At 40.2% G+C, this 27,988-nt stretch overlaps 1 protein-coding gene across 1 annotated transcript; it reads right to left on the bottom strand.

The window, feature by feature from the left end:
• Positions 1-18: 18 nt before the first annotated feature.
• On the bottom strand, positions 19-27,988 carry atp1a3a (ATPase Na+/K+ transporting subunit alpha 3a). The gene is made up of 23 exons (XM_006794446.3): positions 27,590-27,988; positions 15,724-15,837; positions 14,955-15,014; positions 14,502-14,705; positions 13,348-13,461; positions 12,913-13,047; positions 12,232-12,349; positions 11,611-11,699; positions 11,244-11,423; positions 9,694-9,892; positions 8,893-9,137; positions 8,525-8,717; positions 8,202-8,377; positions 7,962-8,098; positions 7,676-7,826; positions 7,394-7,562; positions 5,735-5,889; positions 5,051-5,174; positions 4,547-4,692; positions 4,177-4,307; positions 3,057-3,158; positions 1,803-1,894; positions 19-1,570 (listed from the first exon to the last, which is right to left on the bottom strand). Exons 1-23 carry the CDS (start codon positions 27,593-27,595, stop codon positions 1,542-1,544), a joined length of 3,069 nt encoding a protein of 1,022 aa, XP_006794509.1. The 5' UTR covers positions 27,596-27,988; the 3' UTR covers positions 19-1,541.

Genomic DNA, 27,988 nt, shown 5'->3' with positions numbered 1-27,988 from the left:
TGACACTCCCGCCAAAAGTAAGTTGGTCACAGCATTTATTTCCATTTTCTGACAAGACTCCACACAAAAACAAAGTCGAGGCCAAGCTGAAAAAAGAGAGATCCTTCGGTTTTATTTCATTTCCTTTTTTTTTGCTGCTGTTTCGCAGTGTAAGGTACAGTGCCTTATTCCAGAATTCCTCTGATTTAAGAATGAAACTTGAGAGAAATCTCTTTTTCCGAGGACACAGAAAGATTGTAATTTTTTTTTTCAACGGGGGTAGGGCTGGGTGGGGTTGGGAGGTTGTAGGTCGGTCACGGGTGGGAGAATAAGAGGAGGCAGGCGGTGAAAGTGGGTGGAAGTTTACAAGGACGGAGGGTTTGCACGGTGTTCACAAACAGACAGACAAACGGGGACAGATAGACAGGCAGGAGGGGGGTGAGGTTGGTGGTGGAGGGCACACGTGTTAAAGGAAAAGATGAAGATGAGATGAACAGGAAGAGGGAGAGAAAGTGTGCTTTGTCATGTCTAAATGAAAACAAGCAGCTCTCAGACTCACTCCGAACTTAAAAAAAAAAAAAAACACGTAAAACTTTTACGAACAACTTTGTTTTTAAAAAAAAAACCACACCCAGCTTTCTATTAGAAAACAACAATAACACAAACAGAAAACAACACTGGGAAGGTAGGATGGACAGGGAGTCGGAGGAAGTGAACTTTTTCCCACCCTGCTGTGGGCGTGAGTGAGACAGTGGGTTGGTTTTATGGTGACACCGATTCTTTATTGATAGGAAAGGAGGCGAGGAGGCGAAAGAGAGAACGGCAGTAGAAGACTGGCAGTGAGTAAATAGAAATAGAGAGAGAAAAAAAGGCAAGGAAAGTCGCGGTAGGCGAATGGCAGGAAATGGCAGTGATTACTGAGCTGGATCTGGGCAGCTTTTCTCTGGCAGGGAAAATAAATAAATAAATAAATACAAATAAAAATAAAAAACTAAACAAAAATGATGCCACCCACCCGCTCAAATTGCCAGGTCGTAGTCTAGACCGGAGCTGCCGTTTTGTTGTGCTGCTTGGCCCGAGAGATTGCAGTGGAGCAGTCAGATTTTCTGCTTTATTCTCAAGATGTTTTCTTTATTTGGTTCCACACGGCGATGTAATTTAAGTACATGTACGAAGAGTTGCTGTAGCTAACAGTGTAGTAAGCATCGGCACAAACAGTGTTACTGGCAGACTACTGCTGTGTAGGCTTTGGATACAAAAAAGGGGGACAGAGGGACCGAAAGGACAGGGAAGATTTACAAATGCACCCTCTTCCCCATCCTCTCCTCCTCTGTCATTGGTCCTCTTGTCGTCTTGGCATTTTGATTTTTTTGTTTCTTTAGGAAATGAAGATGGAGGAACAAAGATGAGGAGTAAACATTTTTTTCTTGTACATTTCGAGTATGCCGAGAGGAGAGATGGATGGAGGCAAGGAAGGAGGAAAGAGAAAGTCAGAGGGAGATAGAGAAGAAGGGATGAATTCAGGGAAAAATGGGACAAGAAGTAAATGATGCTTTGATAATTTAATAGTATGTCTCTTTTTCCACCCAGCCTGCATGGAGACAAAGAGGGAAAGAAGCACAAGAAAGAGAGAAACGTTAGCCATCAATGGACTGAAGGAAAATATTTTATAGATACACCTCTACTTTATCAACTTATATTACTGTTCACATCCAACACTATGCCTCCTCTGTTTCTCCTATAAAATATATCACCACTTTCCAGTTCACTGACACCACCCCACCACTAAACAAGTAAATATATATGACTGTGTGCGAGCTCACCTCCGGGGTTTCGGCGCAGGATGAGTTTTCGGATCTCATCGTAAACAAAGATGAGGAAACTGTATGGGAACGCACAGAACCACCAACTGGGCCTGTGAGGGAACGAGTGGGAACAAAGGACAGAGTGGGAATATTTGAATGAACAGAGTGTCATGACAGGACAAAAGAGACGGTGGTAAATTTAAGTCCGCTGAGATTCAGGACAAAGAAACTGTTTTTGCAATTCCTTACCTGAAAAGATACATTTTATGGATTGAACATCCATAGTTACTATGATGATGTTTTGTTCTGCTGTTTGATGATTCTCTTTATTAATTAACCCTTTAAAACCGGTCAGAGCAGGCACGCTCTGTTTTGCGTAACTATTTTTAAATCCTGGTAGCTCTGCAACCACGTGAGCTAGCGCAATAATTTTTTTTGCATATGAAACCAGAGGAGTTGTACTTACATCTTATACCATCAGCTTGTCCTCGGTCACGGTTTCCTTCCACATATAGCTTTGCAAAAACTGCATAAAAAGCGCTTGCAGCAACAAAAACATAATATTCCAGAAACACGCTTTGCCGATCCGATCAGCTGTTCATAACACTTCCTACATTGGATTAGACGTCAGCGCGAACTATCGCATGTCCGCCATGACCTGCCCGAAACCGGAAGTGACGTCATTTTCGCGGAAATGTAGTTTTTTACCGTCCGGGCCTCAATGAGCCTATACTGGTGTTTTTAAAGGTTATGTTTGACTTTATGACTTTCTGTGTCGTTTCTGGGATGCTTAGGACTCATATTGCACTGCTGGAAATAGTTTATTTTGATGCATATGCTGCTTTTTTGCAAATTTGCACTATAATATTTATTTTCGTTTTTCCTGCAGTATATAAAAATTGGTGTATTTCAAAAATAAAACTATGAAGACACTCAAAATAAATTTCCTGTGGTGGGAAACTATTTTGTGCAACTTTTTTGTATTTACAGTTTTGAGGGATAAGCCTCTTAAATTTCTCTAACTAGAAATATATGTTAAAAAAATCAAAAACGATTTTCAATTTTTTTGTCATTTATTGCACTTTTTTGCAATTTATGTAATTACTATGCACTTAATTCATACATATTATTAAAATCTAGGCTGTAATGGTTGTATTGATATATAGCAACTTGAAATGCTCCCAAAAATGGCACTACAGCATGTAAAAATATAATATAAGCTCTGGCGGACTTGGTTCTATGGTAGGTCTTAAAGGGTTAAATGCCACTTACTTGAGTGGGTACATCCGTAGTGCCAAGTCCATACCAGGGCAGTAGGACAGGAAAGCAGCCAGAGCCGTTTCCTCAAACAGGCCAAAGATCAAAATCTTATTCCTGAAAGAAAACAAATGCAAAACAAGAGAGGCTATTACAACACTCACATGTATGGATAAAAAAAAAATGCAAAAACAGATGCGAAGAGCCAAAAAACACATAAGTAGATGAAGAGTCACCAAGCAAAAACAGACCACTACACTGTCTGTTTTCTGAACAGTTGGCAGACGTTTTTTTGCTGGCATCAACCTACTTCTGAATCAAAAAAAAAAAAGCTTCAAAGGCAACTCCCTGCAGGCCGACAGTTATAGTAACATTATATTAGTTTGTGTGCCTGACCTACAAATGCTGCCTGCAGAACACAGCATCATGGGCAGAGGACACACAGCGTAAGACCAAACAAGATGGACGGAAGAAAAAGAGCAACATATGTGATAGCGCACATGGGTAAATGTGGTTATCTAGTGACACCTAGTGGATGCTATGGGGAATATAAATACAAAAACCAAATCAAATCTTATTGATGAATCATGGTCGTGATCCATTCATCCATTCTCTCATGTTCAGTATAAATTTTCTGTTTTTCCAAAACAACAACCAAAAAGCAATCAAACAAGAAACTGATGCCTTTTCTTTAGATACGAGCCCTGTATACTTCTGAAAGTACTCCAAGTACTAATACAGCAATACAGAACTGATCCATCAAAAATAAGTACTATGCCTAGGTATATTTACTTCGTAGACTGTATATTGTAATGGTTTCTATTGAGCTACAGTTTTCCTACATGTTTCCCTTTAAAATAAACCTAAAATTGGTTCAGCATGGCTGCCTTTGCAATAGATGTCTGTCGTCACTGTGTTTTGTCATTTCATTCATACAAACTGACTGTAAGAAGAAGGTAAAATTGCATACCTTACAAAATTCAACACACAATCAAAAAGTTCACTATTAATATCTAATGTGGTTTATCAGAATTGCTTAGGTTTTTAAAGCCTGAGATCAATTAGATTATTTTTGCCCGCCATTTTTAAAAGGAATTCCTTTTATCGTACGATCTCTTCAATAACCTGTACTTACCTCATGCCCTGCTGGAACACAGAGTTACGCCTGGTCTTGCAGATGATCACATCTGCCCACTGCACCACCACAATACTGACAAAGAAGGCTGTGTGGCAAGTAAACTCCACAATCTTACGTTGTTCATAGGTCTGCACAGGAAATGAGAAAGAGAATATCTCCGGTCTGCTTTCTACAATAGATTTGTTTATAAATAGCTTTTATCACATCAGTATTAAATTAAGACTCACATTAATCATTCAAAGATTATGGCACAAAAACAAAAGGTTCGTTTGAATGTCACAAATTCATCAAGTCACTCAGCGGCTCCACTACATAAGTGAACATATCTGAAACAAGAGACACTGACATTACAACATTTCACTCATACCCATTGCTGTCCGTAGCTGTCCTCCAGGTCATTGTTGGAGCGATCGTCCCAGTTGAGTCGAATGCCGACAAGCAGAGATGGCAGAAAACCATTTTCAGCCATGATGACAAAATAGGCAAAGAAGCCCCCAAGAGCCTGGATCATACCTACAGAGACAAACAGAGAGTCCCTTAATCAAATGATACATTTTATTTGACACAGTAAAATCCTGTAGACTCGACATGGTCATTAAAGACTGATTTTCCATCTGTCGTTTTAGACAGATGGAAAAGAACAGCGATATTTAAATTAAATGAGCACTAATAGATATCGGGTGATGTTTACTAAAGGATATTTTGATTTGTTGCCTGTTGAGTGCAGTGGACTCATCCTCAGACTGTTAATACCTTTATGTTGACAGTTTCTAAGACACTTACCTGCTATAGAGTGCAAACCGTTTCTATGTAGCTGCCTGAACACTGTTTACAGTAAATGCCACAAACTGTAAAGAATAAATGTACCTACCAATCTGTCCATAGGCAATACTGATGAGTCGCTCATTGACCAGTTTGTCTCTCAGTGGGTTCCTGGGCTGTCGCTTCATGATGTCGCTCTCTGCTGCTTCATAAGCAAGAGAGATGGCTGGTACCTGGAAGAGGAGAAAGGAAAAAGAGACACTTCTGTCTTATTTGAGATACCCATTGGTAACTTCACTTATATATTCTTGATGTGTGTTTTTATAACGTTTATGAAAATTTGGTCTTTCTGTATCTAGGCTTTGGTATTAATACATTCTGTTCTTTGAGAGGGTGCAAAATGTGAGAGCTGCTTCTTATAAATAGTGGTTCAACACTGCCACCTAGTGTTCTTTAAAGGTCCCATTTAAAATGACCTTGAATTCCACCTCTGTTCCATGTTTAATATTTTACTCTTCACAGCGATGCTGATCATAAGTGACCACACTGAATAGCTGTTTTTGTGGCTGCTATAATAAATATAAGGCATTAATCAGGTATGCATCTGACATGAGCGCATGCAGTTAACAGCTTCAAGTGTCCAGCTGTTACTGTGTGTACGTTAAAATGTTTTGAGTGATGAACGCACTGAGACAATCTGTTCAGAAAGGTTATTTCACACTGTGCTTTCTTATTTTTATAGCCTGAACAGCACGTCTCGTCTTTGAGTCTTTGTCCTGAGCTTTTTTCTCACCATGTCAGTTCCCAGGTCGATGCAGAGGATAGTGATGGTACCCAGAGGCAGGGGGATGTTGACCAAGATGAAAAAGAGGAAGGGGGTGATTTCTGGGATGTTGCTGGTCAGAGTGTACGCAATAGATTTCTTCAGGTTGTCAAAGATCAGACGTCCTGGAAAGACAAAGGTGGTGTATAAATACAACAAACAAAATGCCACATGCTCGAACAAAACTTGAGTGAACTGTGCTTTGCCCATCTAAGTGGTTGTTGAACTTCTTTTCATGAAAATCACTACAGTCCTTGAGGAGCTGCAGTTTTCTCGTGCAGGGCCGGTGTTGACAATCAGAAATAAAAAGTGACTAGAAGATGTTGAAACAGGAAGCAAAGTTTTCTCCAAAATCTCTCACTTTTAAAGCTGTTGCAACATCTGCCTCTCTCCTGTGTTGACATAAAACTGAAACTGCAGTAAAGACAAAACTGTTTGCACACTTGTGTCTCCAATATGAATCTCAGTCCACTAGTCCTGCTGTGAGCATCAAATATTGAGAGGTGCACAACAGGCAGAAATGATGACTGCTAGGGCTGCTCGATTATGGCAAAAATGATAATCACGATTATTTTCACTGAAATTGAGATCTCGATTATTTGACGATATTTATTTAACAATAACAATGTGTTGAATAATGACTTTAAAGATTGTCAAAAAATAATATAAAATAGTGTGCAAATACTGATAACAGTGCAAATGTTTGCAATATAAAAAATAAATGAAAAATGTAAACATCTATGTTTAGTGAACTTTGCAGTGTTGCTCTGTGGTGCAGCTACGACACTGTAGCAAAGTTTACACACTGTGTCTACTTGATCCACGTCTGACTCCGCGAACGCATAATGTTTCCACACCACTGAAGTTTTTTTTACCTCTTTTCAACCAACGGCAGTCACTCTCCTCTCCAAATAACTTCTGCTTAGCTTTCCGAGCTTCCCTCGGGTCCTCTTAATCAGCGGTCCCCAACCCCCGGGCCTCGGACCGGTACCGGTCCGTGAGTCATTTGGTAACGGGCCGCAAGAGTTGAGGTTCAGGTGTGAAATGTATAGTTTTCAGGGTTTTTATCGGTTTTCAGCGTTATTTGGTTATCGTTTACTCGGTTTTCCTTGGTCTTTTCACGTGTGCTATGAATAAATTTTCTTTTTTTCGGTACCGGTACTAGTTTTATTTTGTTGTATTTATCTGCGACACCTTAAAGGCCGGTCCATGAAAATATTGTCGGGCATAAACCGGTCCGTGGCGCAAAAAAGGTTGGGGACCGCTAATTGTTGTGACACGTGTTCGAAATGCAGAGAGGTGCGCTCGATTTGCCACACGGAGCAGCGCGAGAGTAAAGCACGAGGGAGGGGCTAATAATCGGCTCAGTCATTTTTAATGATCGTTGAAAGCCCAGATCGTAATCGTGATTAAAATTTGATTAATTGAGCAGCCCTAATGACTGCGTGTGCTAGCAGTTGTGGCGTGACTTTTGCTGTGTTCCTGTTGCAAACATGACAACCGCGAACAAATAGGATACTTTTTTAAAACTCAGCTGAACCTGTTCCTACACCTCTTATGTCTGTTTTGTCATTTGTAGCCCAGATTCCTCGCCACACTCCACCCCTCCACCTTTTGTTTGTCCCTCACCTTCTTCCACTCCAGTGACGATGGAGGCAAAGTTGTCATCTAACAGGATCATATCTGCAGCTTGTTTGGATACGTCTGAGCCAGAGATTCCCATGGCAACACCAATGTCAGCCTTCTTCAAGGCAGGAGAGTCATTCACACCATCACCGGTCACAGCCACGATAGCACCCTGACAGAGGAAGAGGCCACATAAACTCACTTTACAGCCCCAGAGATAAAAACTAATTACACTTTTGTTTATCTCTGTTCACCTGTAAATCAGTGGCAGTGCAGTAACCGTACCTGTCTCTGGCAACCTTCAACAATGATGAGCTTCTGCTGTGGGGAGGTTCTGGCAAAGACAATCTCTGTGTGATTCCTCAAAATGTCATCCATCTGGTCCTGTGTGAGGTCTTTTAGATCCGTACCATGGATCACACAGGCCTTTGCATCCCTGCATTCCAAAAAGAAAGAAATATAATTATAAATATATATATATATATGTATATTTTTTCTTTTCTTCAGTATTATGTATTATGACTCAAAACAGCTTTAGCAGTGATAATGAAGCCACAGGAGTAAATGTTACCTGGGGTTCACTTGGCTGACAGGAATGTTGAGGCGTGCAGCGATGTCTTCCACTGTCTCGTTTCCCTCAGAGATGATACCCACACCCTTAGCAATGGCCTTGGCTGTGATTGGGTGGTCACCAGTCACCATAATAACCTAAAGGAAGAAAATTAGAAATAAGATTAGATCTAAACAGAAGACACATATTTTTAGAGAATGAGAGACAAATAACAGACTGTCAGAACAGAAAGGTGTCCACCTTGATGCCAGCTGAGCGGCATTTGCCCACAGCATCAGGCACGGCAGCGCGGGGAGGGTCAATCATGGACATGAGGCCAACGAAGCAAAGGTTGTCCGTTTGGAAGTTGACGTCATCGGTGTCGAAGGCAAAACCTTTTGGGTACTTGTCCTCAGGCAGAAACAGGTGGCAGAACCCTGAAGGAAGAGGGATGTTAAATTCTCACACAATTAATTTATTTTATTTAGTACAGTCTGAGCACAGAGAGCAAGAAAAGTCAAACTTGTATTTCGCTAATTGTTTTCCATGGCATTTGAAATAATTAGTTTTCCGATCATCCTTACCCAGCACTCTCTCTCCCAGCCCTCCCAATTCCAGATAGGCATTCTGGAAAGCCTCCTTCATCTCATCGTCCATCGGCTGCTCCTTGCCCTGCACCATGATGGTGGAGCAGCGGTCAAGGATCCTCTCTGGGGCTCCCTTCATCACCAGCAGGTAATGATTGTCATTTTCCTCCTCAGTGTCATGAATTGAGAGCTGATGGGAATGGATTGAACTATTAGTATGAATGAATATTTGGTATGCAGTTCTTTGCATGTTTAAGCCAGTTTACTACAAATTGCCTGATTCAGCTCATGTTAAAACGAACTGGCAATGTGTGTAATTGCTTATTATATTTATCTTTCTGCACAAACAAGTACTTGGTACTCACCTGGTACTTGTTAGTGGAGTTGAACGGGATCTCTGCAACTTTCTTATTCTTGTCCCTCATGGCCTTGACGGAGCCACAGGACAGTTCGATACACTTCAGCAGAGCTGACTCGGAGGCGTCACCGGCTACGTCTCGTTTCAGAATGGGCAAAGATTCCTGACCTGCTTTGAACACAGCGCGGTTGCAGAGGGCAGCAATGCGAGCCAGAGACACCCATGTTGTTGAGCTCTTGTCGAAGGAGGAGCCTACAAGAAGCAAAAAGGGAGTCATAGAACCTCATCCAAGCATCCAGCTGCTGATACAGCGAAGGGTTACGGTTAAATCTTGCCATTTTATCTTTAGCTTTACTTCAGTGCTTTGTTTCCATGCATTATGTGGCATGTAAATAGACATTACTTAGAACAGAATGTAGTTCCAGTCTCACACACTGAAACAGCTAATCTCTTTGTTGCACTTTTTCAAAGCACAAAAACAGATTAAAAACTACTGAAACAAAGTGTGATTAAAATGTTCAGACACGTCCAAGTTCAGGTTCACCATTTTAAGAGTTTCTAAGATTCAGTTTGAACTGCAGATGGTGCTCAATCAGCTTACAAAACAGTAGTACAAGCATGGCAGGAGCACTGGAGGCCGTGTATCTGCACACGGTGACTGGTTTGCTATATTTAAGGGAAGATTTTTTGTTCGCGCCCTTTAAAATCCACATATATCACAATCCTGTTTATTTGCACTCTACTTAATATATACTGCATGGAGGCACACATTTAATGCTTACTAAATAAAAAGAGAACAAAATCTCACCAGACTGATCCTCAGTCGTGTCAGCTTCATGAATCTGATTGTCAAACCACATGTGGGCCACGGTCATCCTGTTCTGGGTCAGGGTGCCTGTCTTATCAGAGCAGATGGTGGAGGTGGAGCCCAGAGTTTCCACAGCCTCCAAGTTCTTTACCAGACAGTTCTTGCGAGCCATTCGCTTGGCAGTCAGTGTCAAGCACACCTGGAGGAGAGTGATGAAGCAGGAGACAAAAACAAAGGAGGAAATGGGAGTGGCAGAGGAAAGGCATCAAAGGCAAAGTGACAGGGAGAGAAAGAAAGAAAACAAGTGGAAAGGAGTTGTTGATGATCGTCACAAACAAATGGACAAAATCAATGAGAGAGAGAGAAAAATACAATTAGTATTTTTGTTGTAAACTAAAAGAACAGATGAGCATCTCCAGACACTTAACTAATTTCTGCCAACAACCTGAAACACATAACCCCAACTAGGAAATAAAAACCACCCAGATGCCTGGAAATGTTCATTCTGCTCACCAACATAGCACTCTATACATAACAATGCAGTAAGAACAGAAAAGTCCTTTCAGGATATAAAAACACAGCCCAACAAGCAATGCAGAGAGAACATGAAGCATGAAAGAGCGATGCTGTGAAGCAGAGCAGCAGTGCATTATGGTACCATGCCAAGTATGGCAAGACCAGTGGGTCAAACTAGCCAAGGCCAAGCACACGAGGCCTAAATTCAGTTCATGGTGCTGAGAAACATTTGCCTAATGTCATTACATTAGCTAGTCCTTGTCATTGCAGACAGCACCGCCACTGGCCTGGAAAAGAGAGAGACAAACGAAAAGGAAGATGGAGAGAGAGACACACAAACACATATGGGACTGCCTGAATAGAAAGAGAGAGGAAGTGGGAGATGAAAGGACAAATACACAGAGGCGACACAACATTTCACCACAGAAACAAACAGAATGTTAAAGCACGAAATATAACAATCACAATATCAAACCACACAGAGAGCACACAAGCAAACAGACATGATCAAACCACACACAACACAACACCGGCCAAAAACCACAGAAACAACACAAAATAAAACAGAAACTAATGTAAATAACACACATTCAGACGTGGGTTAAACCGCTAACAACCCAAGGTGTGTGATTGGTGACACCACCTTTAGCCTGTTACCTTCTCTCTGTGAGAAAATCAATATTAGAGTGACTTACTAACACACTAAAAATGAGAAATATTACTATTTTTAATACCAGTGAGTGTTGGAATAAAATTTCTGTTACAGTCTTAAAAAAACAGGTTTCATGTTTTCAAAGCTTCATCTAATTTCTTTGTATTTCATATTATGTGAAGCTACAGTTTGACCCAAGTCTGGACAAATCAATGTCAGACACACACATCTACTACCAATCCTAACATTTCAGCCTTATTGACAAATTTCAAAAAACAAAACAAAACAAAACAAAAACCTGAACCACACCTAAGGATCTTGGACACACACAGACACTCCATATTGCACCATCCACTAGTTTCACATCTCTCTGCCAACTCACAGTGACTGTGGCCAGCAGTCCCTCGGGCACATTAGCCACAATGATACCAATGAGGAAGATTACAGCCTCCAGCCAGGAGTAACCCAGGATGATTGAGAGGATGAAGAAGGTCACGCCAAGGAAAACAGCCACGCCTGTGATGATGTGGATGAAGTGCTCAATCTCCTTGGCAATGGGTGTCTGAGGATAAAAAAAGAAGATGTTTAATTGACTGCAAAGAGATTTAATTTCTGATAAGGAGACACAACTAAGACAATATATAGGCTTTAAATAATATTACAAGATTTTAGTGAAAGAGTGTATAGTTACACGGTTTTAGTTTCTTGCTGTAATGGATGTGAGCAGTTATTATATATAATATATTTACCTTTCCAGTCTCCAGACCTGAGGTGAGGGTAGCAATGCGTCCCATCACTGTGCGATCACCAGTACACACAACAATACCACGTGCAGTTCCTGGAAAAACAGAGGGAATGGTTTTAAAATATATGCACTTCAACACTGGCTGCAGGGGAAAAAATAGAGAACGAAAAAATAAATAAATAGAGTGTGTTAATATAGATGAACAAGCGGACAGAGTGATGATGATTGGAGACGTAGTGAAGAATCTAACATGTCCACCAGAGGGCACCACATCTTACTATTTTCCAATTAATACACTGTGAGATTCATAATGCGTTTTGCTGCAATGCTGATAATACAATGGCTACAACAGGATCCACTAGAAAGGAACTGGTACAAGGTTAAATAGGATCACATTTCTAGATCTACTTTTGATGACCAGAGAAGTCACTCATTCCATATCTAACTGTCACCGTGGGAAAATGAAGAAATGCAATGAAATCCTGGGTCATATCTTGTTAAAATAACAGAACACAGCCCCCGCCAAAACCAACAACAGGTACAATATTATGTACATTATCATATTAGAATAAAGGTGTATTTGACTGTTGGAAAATGGTGATGATGATAATGGTGATAAACTTACCCTCAACACAGTTGGTAGAGAAGAAGGCAATGTTTCGGGTTTCCAGGGGGTTGTCATGGGTACAGTCAGGTGACCTGGTCTGGGGCTCTGATTCACCAGTCAGGGATGAGTTGTCCACCTGGACAGAGCAGGATTGACAAAAAAAAAAGAAAAAAGACAGACACTTGATTAGTTTGTGAGATCGGCCGTCTGGGTCAAAGAAAAAGAGAAAGACAAGAGAGAGAAACTTGTTGAGGGCTACATACAAATCCAGAGAGAGAGATACAGACACAGATCTTCCAGCAGAATCCACACAGGACACGTTTCACTTGCCACAAATATTTAAGTTGCTGATGGTTTGCTCTTAGTGGACATTCCAGAGTCCAGTTGCCTAGGTAACCCTCTAATGCACTTACCACCATGTCAATAAACAGTGTATTGCACTGTTAATGGTGGTACTCTAATTGGTTTCCTTGATTTTGAGAAGTTTGGTACTCACCTGGTGAGCTTGGGACCCACTTATGCTTTTCAGTGATTATTTTGCTTGCTATTGCTTGAAGTTGCCGAATGCCATTGACTTTCTGAGGTCTCCTTTATCCACACTGCTGTGAATCGCTTGCCCTGTGGATCTGTCTCTAGATCCTTGATTTCTACTATCTCTGAATGTCTGTCATCATGAATCTGTCTGTGCCTGTAGCTCACCTTGCAGCCATGTGAGGAGATGATGCGGAGGTCGGCAGGGATCCGGTCTCCTCCTTTCACCTCCACCAGATCTCCTGCAACCACCTGCTCAGCGTTGATCTGCATCTTTTCTCCCTCGCGGATCACCAAGGCTTGCTGGATCACAGAGTGACAAAGAAAGACGTAAACATGCTATTTGGAGGATCGCTTCACATAATACGTAACCACAGAACTCGACAAGCGATACACTCATTAATTTTCAGCACCCTTTGAATTCTAAATGTTTAGTCACTCCTCAAACTGCAGCATAATTTATTTCAAACCTCCTTCAAGCAAATTCAGTTGGAAAACTGGATTTAATCAAGCAACACATTTTGTGAAATCCCCTTCTGGCACAACAATCACCACAAAAACATCCCGGCATGATCCTGACGATGACTAGGAAGTCTCTGGTACCTGAGGGACCATGTTCTTAAATGATTCCATGATCTTGGAGCTCTTAGCTTCCTGGAAGTAAGAGAAGCAGCCGGTGATGATGACAACAGCTGACAGCACGATACCCAGATACAACTGTAGAGAAAGACAGAAAGGGGAAAAAAGGTGTCAGACTGTCATATTTATAAAGAAAATAACCAAAAGACTCAACTTTTATCTAAAACTTGATCACATGAGAGGAAAGGAAGGGAAAAAAAAGAAGCTAACTTCGTGTCAATAAATGCTGGACTTCAGAGGCATGTAAGAGCTAAAGACCAAAGCTATTTCAGGAACTCAAGGCTTCTGTAAAGTTTGAAATCTAGAAATAACATAAATCATCTTTAAGTCTTTCATTTAAGTCTCGTATCCTGGAGCTGACAGCAGCACGTGGTTTGATTTGGACTCAATGAACTGAACGCTGTCCATCTGTTTGCAGTGTGCTTTATTAGTGGTTTTATGACTATGTTGGTTTGCTGTCATATGTTTTACCATCTTAAGCTCTAAATCTGAATCTTGTCTTTCATATCTTGCGTTCAGCATCTGACAGTGTGTGAAAATACAGTTTGTTGACACACTCTTGGCCACTCGTAACTCATGACTCAAAACGGGTGATGTTTCACCCCGAGACCTCCCTGTGGTCTGAACAAAGCATGTTGTCCTTTAATGCTGTGTGTGTCAGAGTCATTTAGCCTCAGTCCTTTGCTCTACTCAGTGCTCTGACCTGGCATGAAACAGTGCTGACCTGTAAATGCCCTGCTCTTACCCTGCTATTACCAATGCCAGGAGTCATATGCTCCCTGTGGCGACCAGAGTGGTTTCAGACAAGACGGTGTCTGTCACTCCAGAGATGGGTCAGCTGACATGGTTTCTACAAACAGCTGACACATATTTTATCATAGGGATGAGATGCAGCCTCATCCCTAAAGAGCAGTGAGTCAGCAAATTGCTTTGTAAAGTGATATGCTACAGGACAGAGCACACACACACTACAAACAATGTGTTCATCCTTATTTTGTGTATAGCTTCTCATAGGTGCTGATGTTTGTATTTTAAGCAACAAACCCTGCCTACTTAAAATGAATGAGGATTAATAATCTATTCTATCATCTATCCACCCATCCTGACAAACCACTTACATTATCCCCAGCAGGTTCATCCTCTGTGGCAGCCTGGATGGCATAGGCCAGGAAGCAGAGGATGGCACCAATCCACAGCAAGATGGAGAAGCCACCGAACAGCTGACGACAGAACTTGACCCATTCTGGGGTGGTAGGGGGTGGAGTCAAAGCGTTGGGGCCATCCCTGGCCAGATACTCTGCAGCCCTGGCATTGGTCAAACCCTAGAAATTATAAAAGCAATGGACAGAAAACGATGGAATGATGCGATGTGAGTGGAAGAAAAATAGAATAGAGGTGAAAAAACAGGACAGGAAATAAAGGTAGTATAGTAGGTATGGCCTATTTCTGTATAACACCCATTTGCACTTTAAAAAGTCTTCATAAGCGGTGCAACATACACCAACTTGTACGCCAGACAGAAATATCAAAAAGTGCAAAAGTGTAATTTTGATTTGAAATAAAGTACTTACTTGAACGATATCAGTGTTGTACTTCCGGCAAACCTCCTCAACAGACATTTTGTGTTCAGTCTACATGAATAAAGATTTATCATGAAATCAATCAAAACCTCAGTCACAATGTATTTATTTATTTTGATAACACTACAAATTAACTTCAAGAAGCAAATAAAAGCAAATCACCACTTACACGAAGCAGTCACTGAGTTTTAAATATTGGAGATTTCTGGTTGCCAGCATAAAATTTCACCAATGCTTTTGGTATTTTACAAATGTTTCAAATAATTGTAAATAATAATAGAGACTGATAACATTTATTTATGATTTTATTATCTGAACATCTGATACAGTTTTGTATCACTGGGATTTCCTGTGGCTTTGGCTTCCTACCTCACACAGAATAATATCCTTCCACAGGAGGATTCAATTGCTCTGGCATGTTATGTCAAACCACACTGTAACATTACAGCAGCTGCTACGAAACACCACATCTCTGCCATCTCCTTTTTAACCAGGGAGATTAGATTACAGTTGGATCACAGCTCTTTGAATGCTGGACTTGGGCCAGGAAGCTTAACAAACTTCTCAGTACTCAGCTGGGATTTCAAGGTTTTTGTTTACTCTGTCTACAAAGAAGCCTACTCATACTTTGTATGTGGTCTTTCTGCATTTTCATTTCTCAAACCTCAGTAAGAGTTCCATTTTATACATCAGCACCTGGCCAAAACCTGCAGGCGAAAGCAGTGGGCTAAGATGAAGTGGTTTTAAAAAGTGTACATACTATGGGAACTTCCTTCTTCAGGTCATCGAGATCCTTGCCTCCCTTCTTCTTGGGCGACTCCTTCTCATCCTTGTCCTGCGTGGTAGCCACGCGGTAGCTGTCCGACCGTCCATACTGTAACGCAGAAAGAAAACATGTATATCATTGTTTAATTTATCAATGCAGCACAGGAGCTTTCTTTAAATACAACAAACAACTTCACAACAAAAAAGATCCAAATCACAACACTGCTTTATTGAGCCATCAAGGGAGAAAGAAAAAGATTTGACTGCCAGAGTTGTAGCTGTTATAATCTATAGTTTTTACCAGTAATCACAAAATAACACAGCAATGACTACAGAGAACTGTTTGGCTGGACCATAAACTTGTTAATAAACTTTGTGGCTTGTGTGATTCCGTCTCTTCCTCTTCCATATTAAGCCCCAGACAAAACATTAAGGTTGAGATCTAAACTTGGCTATAATCCCCTGGTGTGTCAAGACTTCCTGATTAAATCTGGCATCATTAGAGAACAGGCTTGAATCAAGAGCTCCTCTTAAACTGCTGTTTACACGAGTCTCTATTCAGGCTTCTGCTGTTTAAACTGTTGTTGTGGCTGAGAGGAGGATCAAGGAAATTAATATGTGATAAGACAGAAACAACAAAATCTGAAGCAGTTTCCTAATGCGCAAATTATTGCACATAATGTGTGTATGCTACATTTATTTAGATGAATGCACCAGCAAGGTCTCACAATTTCTTTTTCATTGTGCATTCATTTTCTAAATGATGTCGTTCTATTATAAACACTCTCATCCATCTTATTTGTCAGAAATCTATGGATTTTCTTGTTAGATCTAATTACTCCTTTGTCTTTTGCACACAGTCCTACATGTGAAATTTGTCCATATTGAAAAATAAATAAAATAATCTGCAATATAGAGACACCAGAGTTGACTATTTTCGCCAGTAGTACATTCCTAGCCAGTCACTATTTATGCTGTGGTTACTTGCCAAATGAAACGCATCACCAGAGAACATCAGTTCATGTCTCACTGGTAAACCGAGGCTAAGCTTACAGTAGCTGTGACACTAGATTTACAACACTTGATTTGCATGACACGTTCATGATTTACAAGTTATGATTGACAAAGCCACGCCACGTGATTTACATTTCAAGCACAGTGATATATAAATGCTTTACTGTAAAAGTAAAGAGACCAAATAGCAAAAAAACTATATTTCCCACTGTTTTTAAACATAATTAGATAAAATGTGCTGTATGAAAAGACAGGTGCTTTTTTCCATTTTTATTTTCTCGCTTGATCCTCTGCTGTAATAGTCAAGGCAGTCTTTACATATACTTTATACATGCAAACTTATTTCTCAGAGACAAAATTATAAGTGACTTATTCAGGTCTGCTGCTGTGCTGCTTCTTTCACTGGCAGCAGTTAATCAAAAGTTAATCACTTAACTTTTATGTGTTATTAGAGTGACATTGATACAATCTAATGCTTAGTATCATTAGGAACAAATGTGAGAGGTACGCAATTTATGACATACTGATTTGGTTCATGAAGCTGGGTCAATAAAGTGATGCATTTATAAAAACATGGAAAGGAAATCTCTTTCCCTGATTGTGAACATTGAACAGTCTAATCAGATCTATGAAGTTTAAATTTAAATTTAAAATATAGTTTGGGTCTAAAGTCAGTCCACATTTCCTGAAAGGGTTTTGACCCTGAAAAACGTGTGACTATTTTGTGTGTAACACTACACAGATGTTTGCTACCATCCAAATGTGACAATGTACTCTGAACAGCCACACACTGGCAATCAGACTCTGTTTAACCTTGCATGATAAGATGAGAGAAGTGACTTATTTTGGGAAAGCTCTCATGTGGATTAGTCTGGGCCGAGAGATTTCACACTGATTTGATGGTTGCTTCATACGGTTTACCATCTGTTTTTTTCTAACTGGAATGAAAGCTGATAGGGTGATGGCTTGTTGACAGCCAATGACATTTTGCTTTGCACATCTGCCTATGTGCAGTCTTAGAGTTTGTGCATATGCCAAATAGTTCCATGTCAAAATTGCATCAGCATCTTTTACTGTGGAGAAAACCTTTAAGGACCACAATTGTCTAAATGCTACTTTACACAACAAAGTGGTGTATTAGGATAGGTGCTATAATATAACTTGCAAATAGCTCTTATCCAGCCTAGTAGTACTCCTGTTCAATGTGGTGCAACAGACAAAAAGTTATGGCTGGACGTTTGGTTCTATTCTCTCTTTACGTTCGTTTGGAATGAATGACTTCTGTTGGTTTAAAAACAATAAAACTTATTGACTATCTCACATATTAACTTGTGTGTTTATAATTCAAATGTGTTAGTGACTGCACATCATGATACTGAGAAATAAACAACTGTTTAGCCACTCTATAGAGACAATGCATCACTGCTGACCTTTTTATTGCGTGACAGGCAATGAATTACTTTAAAAAAATAACAGGAAGTAATATTAAAACTGGCCATTTTAAAATGTATATATGTGTGCAGTAGTGATTCAATCAATGCACGTGTTTATTTTCTGCTTAGCTACAAGTTTGTGGTTTCAGTGTGTGCACATAGATTTCTATTTGTCTGTGTGTATGAGAGTATCTGTTTTTTTGCCATCTGTCAGGAGGTGAAGTGTTCCCTGGACCCTGATCCAGCAGACCATCAGATTACGGCTGTTTACTACACTAACAGATTAACCCAGTGAACAACAATAATCCCTTTCAATCACTCTCTCTCCCTTTCTCTTTACTATCTTCCCAATACTACTCTCTCATTCATCCTTACTCATTCGCTTTGTTACAACACTGAAACGTCTGAAGAAAAGAAAACACTGATTCAAAAAACTTGCACATATAGAGTCATCAGCTAAAATATATATCATTAAATAGCTCATAAAGTTTGGCACCAAATATAAGATTTTAGAAAGCAGATGTTATACCTCTCAAACAATCTTTGCTGTTGGAAAATCTTGTAAATTTTATAGATTTCTTCGCAGAAATCTTTGAGTGGCACGTCTTTCTTATCAAGTCTCTGGCAAAAATGCAGTGAATATGTTTAAATGTGAGAATTACCACTGACTGAACCAATGAGGGAAAATGATACTGCTATCCTGCATTTTTCTAACTTCCTTTTTTCTATCTTTACTGTACATTACAAATGCCAAATTGTTAATTAAATATCAATACTGTTAGGCAAGAACTTGCCAGTGTAAGTCTGATTCTTTATCTTGATTATGCTTTTCTTTACTGCAGGGGTAGGCAACTCCAGGCCTCGAGTGCCGGCGTCCTGCAGGTTTTAGATCGCACCCTGGGTTAACACACCTGAATCAAATGATTAGTTCATTACCAGGCCTCTGGAGAACTTCAAGAAATGCTGAGGAGTCATTTAGCCCTTTAAATCAGCTGTGATGGATCATGGACACATCTAAAACCTCCAGGACACCGGCACTCGAGGCCTGGAGTTGCCTACCCCTGCTTTACTGTGTGGTAAAAAGTCGAGTGTTTCAGTATAATAACAGTCTAAGGACTGAACGAGATTCAGGTTTACAAAAGCACCACTGCCATGATTGTGCTGTCTATCAGAAAAGAATGGTAGCACTGCTAAAATTAAATGGCAGACTCATATCTTTTAAAACGTTTAAATACTTTAGCTTGACTGTTTAACTCTACACAGAGATTTTGCAATGTTTCTAATATGAATAAGTATGACACACACGTCACTAAGCTTTTAAAAAATGTTTGTGGTTTGTGCTTCAATATAAATTTAACCAAATGAAGGATTTTCACCAGCTTTCAATTGTAGGTCAGATTACTGTGATGATGGTTATTCATGATCACATAAGATGAAAAGTACGTAAGAAAACTTCACAGTGTACACTGATAAAAAGATTTCTGTGAATAAACACTGCTCTCATATATAAAACCATCTGTACTACACAGTCTGATAGAAGTCAGGCAATCAGTAATGCATCCACACTTTCTGTCTCAGAGTTAAGTCAGTTTGTTCTCCTTCAGTAGGATTCAGAAATCCTCAGGTGAGCACTGCACTTGCTGCTCTAACGTTGGCCTGTGCATTATTCATTCCCAGTCATGTTTTTCCTAACATTTACTCAGCCTGAGGAGACATACTTGATGACTTTTTAAAAATGTTCCTAACACAAAATGCAAAACAACAATAGACTTATTGAACAGTGTCAAAAGACAACAAAGAACACCTAATTACATTCTCCCAGTCAATATGACATTTAAAGGTATTCCTGAACCAAACTAGAGCCAGGATAGGTTCTTAAATTTCTAAAAAAGAGAAAGTATTTTCTATATACTCAAAATTTTAAACAGGAAAACCTGATTTACTTCACTTTTCATAAGTCAAAGTGTTGGGATGGAAATTGGAGAGAGACAGCAGTGCCACAGTAAGCAACACGGATAGAAAAAATGCCTGGTGCTGGTGCTTTACTGTGACATTTGGGTACCGAGGACATAAGCATATAAACTATAACAACTGGAAACCCTTCAAAAGAAACCCTGACATCCAACTGTGAAAATACTGTGAAAAAGGAAGAAAACCACAGAAGACCACACATGAACTCACATGTGTGCGTCACATTAGGGTAATTTAGAGCTGGTACAAGTCCTATTATAAGCAATAAGTAGAATATGCACCAAACAACAGTCGATTTCTCTCAGCACCACCTGTCAAACTGATCTAGTTCATATCTACTTCATATTGATGATTTTTTCTTTCTCTGCTAAAATACACACTTCCTAGTCTCTGTCTAGTTACAGGCTGTAAAACCTGAGGAGGTCTGAGCAGCAGATGTTGTAAGCTGAGGTACGGGACAGATTGTACATGCTGAACATTTGTAGTCTGCTCGATCTGTTGGTGTATGGCCCCTGGCTCATGACACCACAGCAGAGGCGCTGGATAAGCCACTTCTTAATCTGCTGAAATCACTGCTTGCTCAAATCTCAGACACCCGACAGGGACATTTATGGAGGCATCCTAGTTAAAATAACATAAGGAGAATTAAAACAAAACAAAACAACAACACTAGGATTCTGATACAACAAATCAAAGTTGGCAACCTGGTGGACAACCATCGAATGAGATATATACAAATCTTCAAATGTCCCCAAATGTCTAAACTTTTATTTTTGGGTTACTATGACAACTAACATATAACATTGCCACATCTTTGCAGGACAAATTTTTTTTGTTTATTTACTGCCAGTAATGATCAGAATCATTATCAACTGAACTTCAGGCCAGATGTGAAGCAATTTTCACATGATGCAATTAGATTCAAAGTTTATGCAAAGACAAAACTTTAGGCCAGGTGATGTGAACAGAGGCAAATGAATGTATGCTAAACTATAACATTTTACTGAAAAGCTTTGCGTTTTAAGTCTGTCAGCTGATCTCGTCCGACAGACTTGAGCTTATATAACTAAAGGCAAGCTTATAATCAACATTTGGTGTCAATAAGACATGATTTATCTCATCAAGATCATGTCTTATTGGCATGATTTAACCTGTTTTTATAGAAGCTGAACAAAAAAAAGCAGGGAGAAAGCAAATTATGCTGCTGTTACCCAAGCCTCGCTACTGATTCTATTTTGGAAATACATCAAGTATAATGATTGGTAATGATTTATGGTTTCCAAAATGGCCCACAAAAACTCATAAAGTAGCCTCTATACTGGGGACACCCAGTATAAACCCACTTTAGTGAAAAGGGCACATATAGCCCAATTTAATTCCAAGTGGGCTAGACTACAGACTGAAATTGTAACCAGTAAAAGTTCAAATTCAATGATACATCCATTTTTAAAACGGATGAACAGCCTGAGCCATCTTCAATGATGTCTTATCCAGTGCATTACACATTATATGAAATACGAAACCAATAAATGTTCACATGTACAGTTTTTGGAATGAGACATCCGACTGTAAATATAAAGAAATTAAAGATTTTGCTGCAATTTCACACTTTGCAAAGCAAGACTGGGACATGACCTTGGCAAAAAAAAAAAAAATCCACCAGCTGGCACTAAATTGTCTGGTATTTAACCATGTTCAGTATGTAGTATTTAGCCTATTTTCAGCTAAATCTGAAGATGCTCCAGTGAACAGAACATCATAGTCTCAGCTCAGATTTTTGAATGAAGGATGCTGCTGCTGGTCTACTGCATTCACTGGAGTTCAGTAGCTCTGATGGGGACACAGTGGCTCAACATAACCACATACACAAAGAAATGGATTATCACACAGATCAGTGGACTGACCGACCTGGAAAACACAGATGAAGTGCCTGTCACTCACACACACTGACTAAGAGGGCACTGCCCCCCTTCACCCTCTCCTCCCACTTTGTTTACATTCTCCTCCCTCCAGGCTGTCCATCTGTTTCTGTGCTGTCTACTACTCTCATCTGCTCATTCGAGCAAAGATTTAAAAGGAGACAGTTTGAACCATTACCATGATGCAGACTATGTAATGATAATGTCTTAGAATATATATTTATAGTGATGAACATCAAACACTGAGTAAAGCCATTGTGATTTGGTCAAAGACACAGTTTAGACTTGGTTATCAGTGGGCGTACATTCCTAATAACACAAAGTGCATTTTGCAGCATTCTCCACCATTAGGCTGTGTGCCACCCCCTGCAGTGCATGAGGTCTATGAGTATGACAGAAAACAGCAGTTGCTGAAAGGCTCAGAGTGATGGCATCAACTTTTCAGTGGGTAATGTGAGGTTTCCTGTGACTGATAGGAGGGTGTAGGTGCAACTAAAATGTTTTAATAATGTAATGTTTAATGTGATGGTATGTTATGTAACAATACTGCTCTGCATGCAGTGTGTCTGTATGGTGCAGGAATGCATTGAGTGGTTCACCTTCATTATCCTCCTTAATTTCAGACTAATTTCTAACTCAGACCAGAGACGTCATACAGATAGTTAGTGATGTCAAGGTTTATGTTACACTGACCAGAGAGCACAAACTGTGATATCGGAAAACCCTGATCACTGATTTGCTGGAGTGTGGATCAATGCTATTTGCACACTCACACACACAGATGGAAACTAGTTAGACACAGGAAGCTACGACTAAGTATTAATGAAATGAAATGTAGATAGACTGGAACAATTACACAACATGACCATGAGAACAGACTATGTTGTGACTGCTATTACATATATAATAACAAACTGTGGCAGCACAGACTATTTGTACTAAAGAACAGGAAAAAAATAATTACACACAATTTTATAAAATTCGTTGTCTGCTACTGGGACAATATATTTAATTACACAAATAAAAATAAATCACACTTATCATCAATGCACAGTTATTGTCAGGCGTTTAGGTAGGAATTGGCATGTGGGGATACCAAGGTTTGGTATAGTGACACATCGTGGGAGAGAGAATTACTTAGAAATAAGTCACAAAATAATTTATTTCATGAGGTCCAGTAGATTTTCTTTGTGTAGGGTCTGTGATTATTATTATTAACCTGTGCAACTATTTGTGGATTCAGCCAAAAATAATCAGTAAAACATCATGTATAGATACAGTATCTCATTTAAAAACTCTAAAATGAATTTTTAGTCTGAAATTTTATGTCAGACTTAAATTTCAAGTTTATAACATATCAATTGCTGGGCTATGCTTACCTTTGAAAATAATGTCTCATTTTCCTCTCCTGTCCTTTTTTCATCTTTTTCCATTTATCAGAGTGGCACATTAATGTTTTATTCTTCCCTGAGGAACAACATCAGCTGTACTTTTAGGTCACAGAAGTATTTTGTGTGCAGAATGTGTTGAAGATGTAAAAAGTCCACAGGATGTTTATTATTAGTGAGCAGGTATTTTTATGCTGTCACTAAGCAAACACATGAAAATTAAACTAATTTGATAGTAATATGCACTAAGATGCTTATAAGATTGAATCATTCATTAACTGGAGGTCCTGGAATGCTGCAGATCATTCCAGCCCACTTTTTAACCAATTATGAAGTTACCTGTGACTAATATCGGGCCTTTAACCCCGCAACTTAAAGCCTTAGCTCAGTATATGTTTTATAGCTAAAACTATACTCTGCAGCCATTAAACCCATAGCTGTTTTTGTTGGTTTTTTTTGTGGTTCTTGTAGAAGGTGAGTGGACATTAGGACAGACGACAAGAAGCATAATTCAGTGTTTATAGGCTAATCAAATCCCTGTTTACATTTAAAACTCTCCTACAGTAAAGTTCAATACACCTCTGGACATCAGAATGGCTCAGGCTGCTTTATTTTGGTTTAGCTTGGTTACAAATTTAATAGTGAGAACGTATTTAAAATTCAGTATCTTAATCTTACCCAGAACCTTCTTGTTGTGAGGGGAGAATGCAAAACACTGCATCACTGTGTCACCACCCATCTTACATCATCATCTATGACACATTACAAACTGGCTTCTACAATCAGACCATGTGAAAAGTCTGGCCAAAACCTTAATAATAATAATAATAATAATAATAATAATAATAATAATAACACTTTAGTCTGAATAAGTGACTTGAATTGAGTAATTCACTTTAGCACGATGAGCTCAGGACTGACTGTCATCATATTAATGAATGTTTAAGACACGAGACTGATAGCAATGACTAAAACAACAGTTTGACATATTTTTATAGGTTATAGAGCGAGACAACACTTTTTGACATGAGTGTTTCATCCACGAATGACTGTACACTAACATTAACTGATGTACGAGAATGTGAACTCACTCAGTTAGCTTCAATGCAGCCACTACAGTAAAGAGGTCTGACAGTGTCGAGAGCTTCATCTGTATGAATTACACATCGTCAGTGAGAGTGGGTTTAGTCATGAGAGCTGCCTGCCTCACACATGCTTACACTCACACAGCCACACCATTCTCCACTGTGATTGGCTCTTCTCCTGAAGCTTCCGCACCAAGTGCATTATGGGATATGAGCAGATGCTTTCATCCTTGTACATTTTTCTTCTCTTTCTGAATCTCAGCATTTATTTCTCCATTTTTTCTGCTGGGGCTCCATCATTGTTCCCTCCTCTGTGTCATCGCTGCACAGGAGCAGCATCCCACCAGCTCTTTTTACATTTCTGCCTCCTCCATCTTTTTCAGTGTTCACCCTTCTCAAGGTGACTCACCACACAGCCGTCTCTTTCTCACCCTCTCTCTCTACCTCCATCAGCTAGTGTCAGTCACAGTATCTTGGTCACTCTACCAATTACAAGGACCTCCGTGCGAAGCCTGTGGCTGCTGACCTCCATCCTTTCACACCACCAATCCAATCGCTGCCTTCTGCAGCATCCATCTCTATCGATTAATTGGCCTGGATCAAATGACCCTGTAGTTGCCTTGTCAACTGAGCCTCCCTCTGGTGTTCCCCACCCCCACCACAGTGCATTTCACTCAAATCCGCTTTATCTATCTGTCCAGTCTTCAGGCAACCCACAGCTTGAAAATGGGAATTTCCACTCCCCCCACATGCACTGACACACCCTCCTCCTCAGCTCCTCTTCCTCCTCCTCTCTTTCACGCAGTGGTCAAAGATGTGTATGGTTTCCCCCTTCGGCAATCTAGTGGAAAGCATTACAACCATTTGTATTTCCACAACTCAGCCTCCACTCTCATCCCATCCAAACTGGGATGTAGAACAGAAGAGAAAGCGACTACATTGCACAGGGAGGGAAAGGCACTAAAGAAGAGCAGCTACAGTTTTCTAACGTACATGTTAACCAGATTTTATCAACTCAATATATTTATGTATATATTTAAAAAAAACAACAACACTAAGACGCAAAATAGGGTTTTTCCTGGCAGAAAATGAGCCTTGGGTACATGACTATGCAAAGAAATACAAATCATTACTTAAGCACAGACTCTGTGTTTCCTTACTGAACAGAAGTCAGTGTTTTTCCTGTCATCTCGGGCCATTTGATAAAGCAAAATGTTTTATTCTTTAATTACATAAGAGAGCACTTATAAGCTGCTTTTATTACAATATGGTGGCTTTGATTAGGACATCATTTTTTGTATGCAGGAGGAACTCAGTATTTAGTGAAAGTAACTTCGGAAGATTAAAAAAAACTACATTAATGAATATGGACACTGAGTCATTATATTAATTAACCCGTTATAATCACAGTAATAATATATGACTGAAGCTGTGACATCGAAATGTTGTTGCTGGAACAGGATGTATTATGAACTGACAGATCACTGACGTTTTATGAGTCTAATGGGGTAAAACAGGTAGATTTAAGCCCATCTTCCTTTGAGTTCTAAGCAGTTGATATTTTTGTGTGTGGGATGTGAAAAATTGGGGGTGGGGGTCGACCACTGCTGAGGAACCATTTTGACGCATTTGCCTCCGTGCCCATTTGGTACCCAGACCTAAGATGCCTCCACATCCACCGAGCCCGTATCCTCAATGACAGCAGCACGACGCATCGTCGCATTATGTAATGTTTGAATGAAAACGCAGCAAATGGCGGGTGGGGAAATTTTAGGAAGGGGGGGGGGGGGGGGGTCGTAGCCTTTATGGTTCAGAGTCCCAGACACCACCCTCTCTGTGCATCTGGACGTTTAACATTATGGCTTTCAAATAATCAAATGAATTCAGGACATCGTGATCGCTCTTTTTCTTTTAATAATAACTGAGGAGACGCACATTTGCGACAGTTGAGAGTTACCGCAGTCAGACTTGGAGGGATGAGATGATATTCCGCAGTCCGGACTGCGGGTTTACCGGCAAAAGGTTACACATATCCCACGCGTAATTCCGCGCTTCACACGCGTATTATTCACAAAAGATTTAATTTCAGACCGGGCTTATCCGTGTCGTTACGCTGTCTGAATAATTGTGCATTTTGGATTTGTGAATTTCCTCAATCGTCTGCAGCAGGTCCAACGCCAGATGTGCGGTCCGTGTAATCCCGTTTTTTGGAACCGGTGCATGAAGCAGCACATTTTTCTGTCACTTCATCACCAATTCTTGCTAAAACCAGAGAGAGAGGATACTTATTTCTACACTGGGCCTGCTTGGGGTCATCGTTAGATTACTGAAAGCGTTACAGCACCATTCTGAGAGAAAGCTCCTATGACATCTTTAAAAATCGGGATTAATCTCAGTGCGTTTGCAGTGCAGGGTCAGTGAGCTAAACGCCCCTTTTGTCTGCTGAATGATTAAACATGAAGCCGTGACAGCACTTTTCACCCACTGGGGAAAATGAATCAGATTTCGCAGGTCAAGCAGCAACACTAAGGGGCTTGTCGTACGGTTGGGAGCTGCACATATGCTACCTGAACTCAAACACTAAATGGCCAACGTTACTGTGGCGGGTTTCCACCCTGCACCGGCTCGTCGCACCGGCTGGAGTCTGGATGCGGCGGACTGACTCACAAATCTGGCGCATGATCCGAAGGAAAAAGAAGACCTGGTGTGCAGGCAACAGGAATCACCTCCATTACCCGTTAATTACAAGTGCGCCGATTTGGTGTGGTAAATGGCGTCAGTGACAGGCACATAATGGGCGATCGCATCCATTTGGGAGACTGAAAAATTAACGCAGCACTGCCAAAATAACGCTAACCACTTGATTAGGCAAGTCATACATATCCCAGCACGTTCAATGTCATTGTAACATCATGCATGTGCCTCCATGTACAGTTAACCCTTACGTCGATGGCCACAGACCTTTAACATTACTAACTCACACTTTAGCCGACATATATATATAATTTATAGCATGCTAGCTAAGAAAGATGCAAGAAATTCGTCTCTTACCCCCATTTTGGCGCTTTCAGTCGGCTCTCCTCAGACGAGTTGCTTTTTTAGGCTCGATTCAACCAGAAAAACTGGCTCTATAAGGCGTGGAGACAGGGCAGACGACAGAAGAAAAAATGCCCCCTTCGGCTGATTACGTTAGCTATTGCTCAAACAATAAAATAATCAATTAACTAGCTATCATAATACCCTAAAATATAATTTCTTAAGAGGAACGGGACTAAGGTTACCCTGACAAAGCGACGGCTCATAAAACACTTAATCAAATCTTCATCCCGTTCAGAAGAACATCAAAAAGATGTGTTCTGTTGAGTAAAATGTTAAATTAAACGCAGCCGCTGGTGATACTTCACCAGCCGTGTCCCTGCGAGGCTCAACTGATGCCGGGGGAAAGAAGAG

The sequence above is a fragment of the Neolamprologus brichardi genome, chromosome 22 (assembly GCF_056152115.1).
Source record: "Neolamprologus brichardi isolate AB-2024 chromosome 22, ASM5615211v1, whole genome shotgun sequence".
In the NCBI taxonomy this organism is placed as follows: Eukaryota; Metazoa; Chordata; class Actinopteri; order Cichliformes; family Cichlidae; genus Neolamprologus; species Neolamprologus brichardi.
The sequence above is the reverse complement of the archived record's forward strand: the minus strand, read 5'-3'. Positions and strand labels throughout refer to the sequence as shown.

What these genes read in the sequence shown, in the direction of transcription:
- atp1a3a (XM_006794446.3), bottom strand. An exon ending in GTCAGCCAAGTGAACCCCAG is followed by an intron (nt 7,827 to 7,961) that starts GTAACATTTACT and finishes TTTGGAATGCAG; the next exon opens with GGATGCAAAGGCCTGTGTGA. An exon ending in ACAGCTACGGACAGCAATGG is followed by an intron (nt 4,308 to 4,546) that starts GTATGAGTGAAA and finishes TTTCCTGTGCAG; the next exon opens with ACCTATGAACAACGTAAGAT.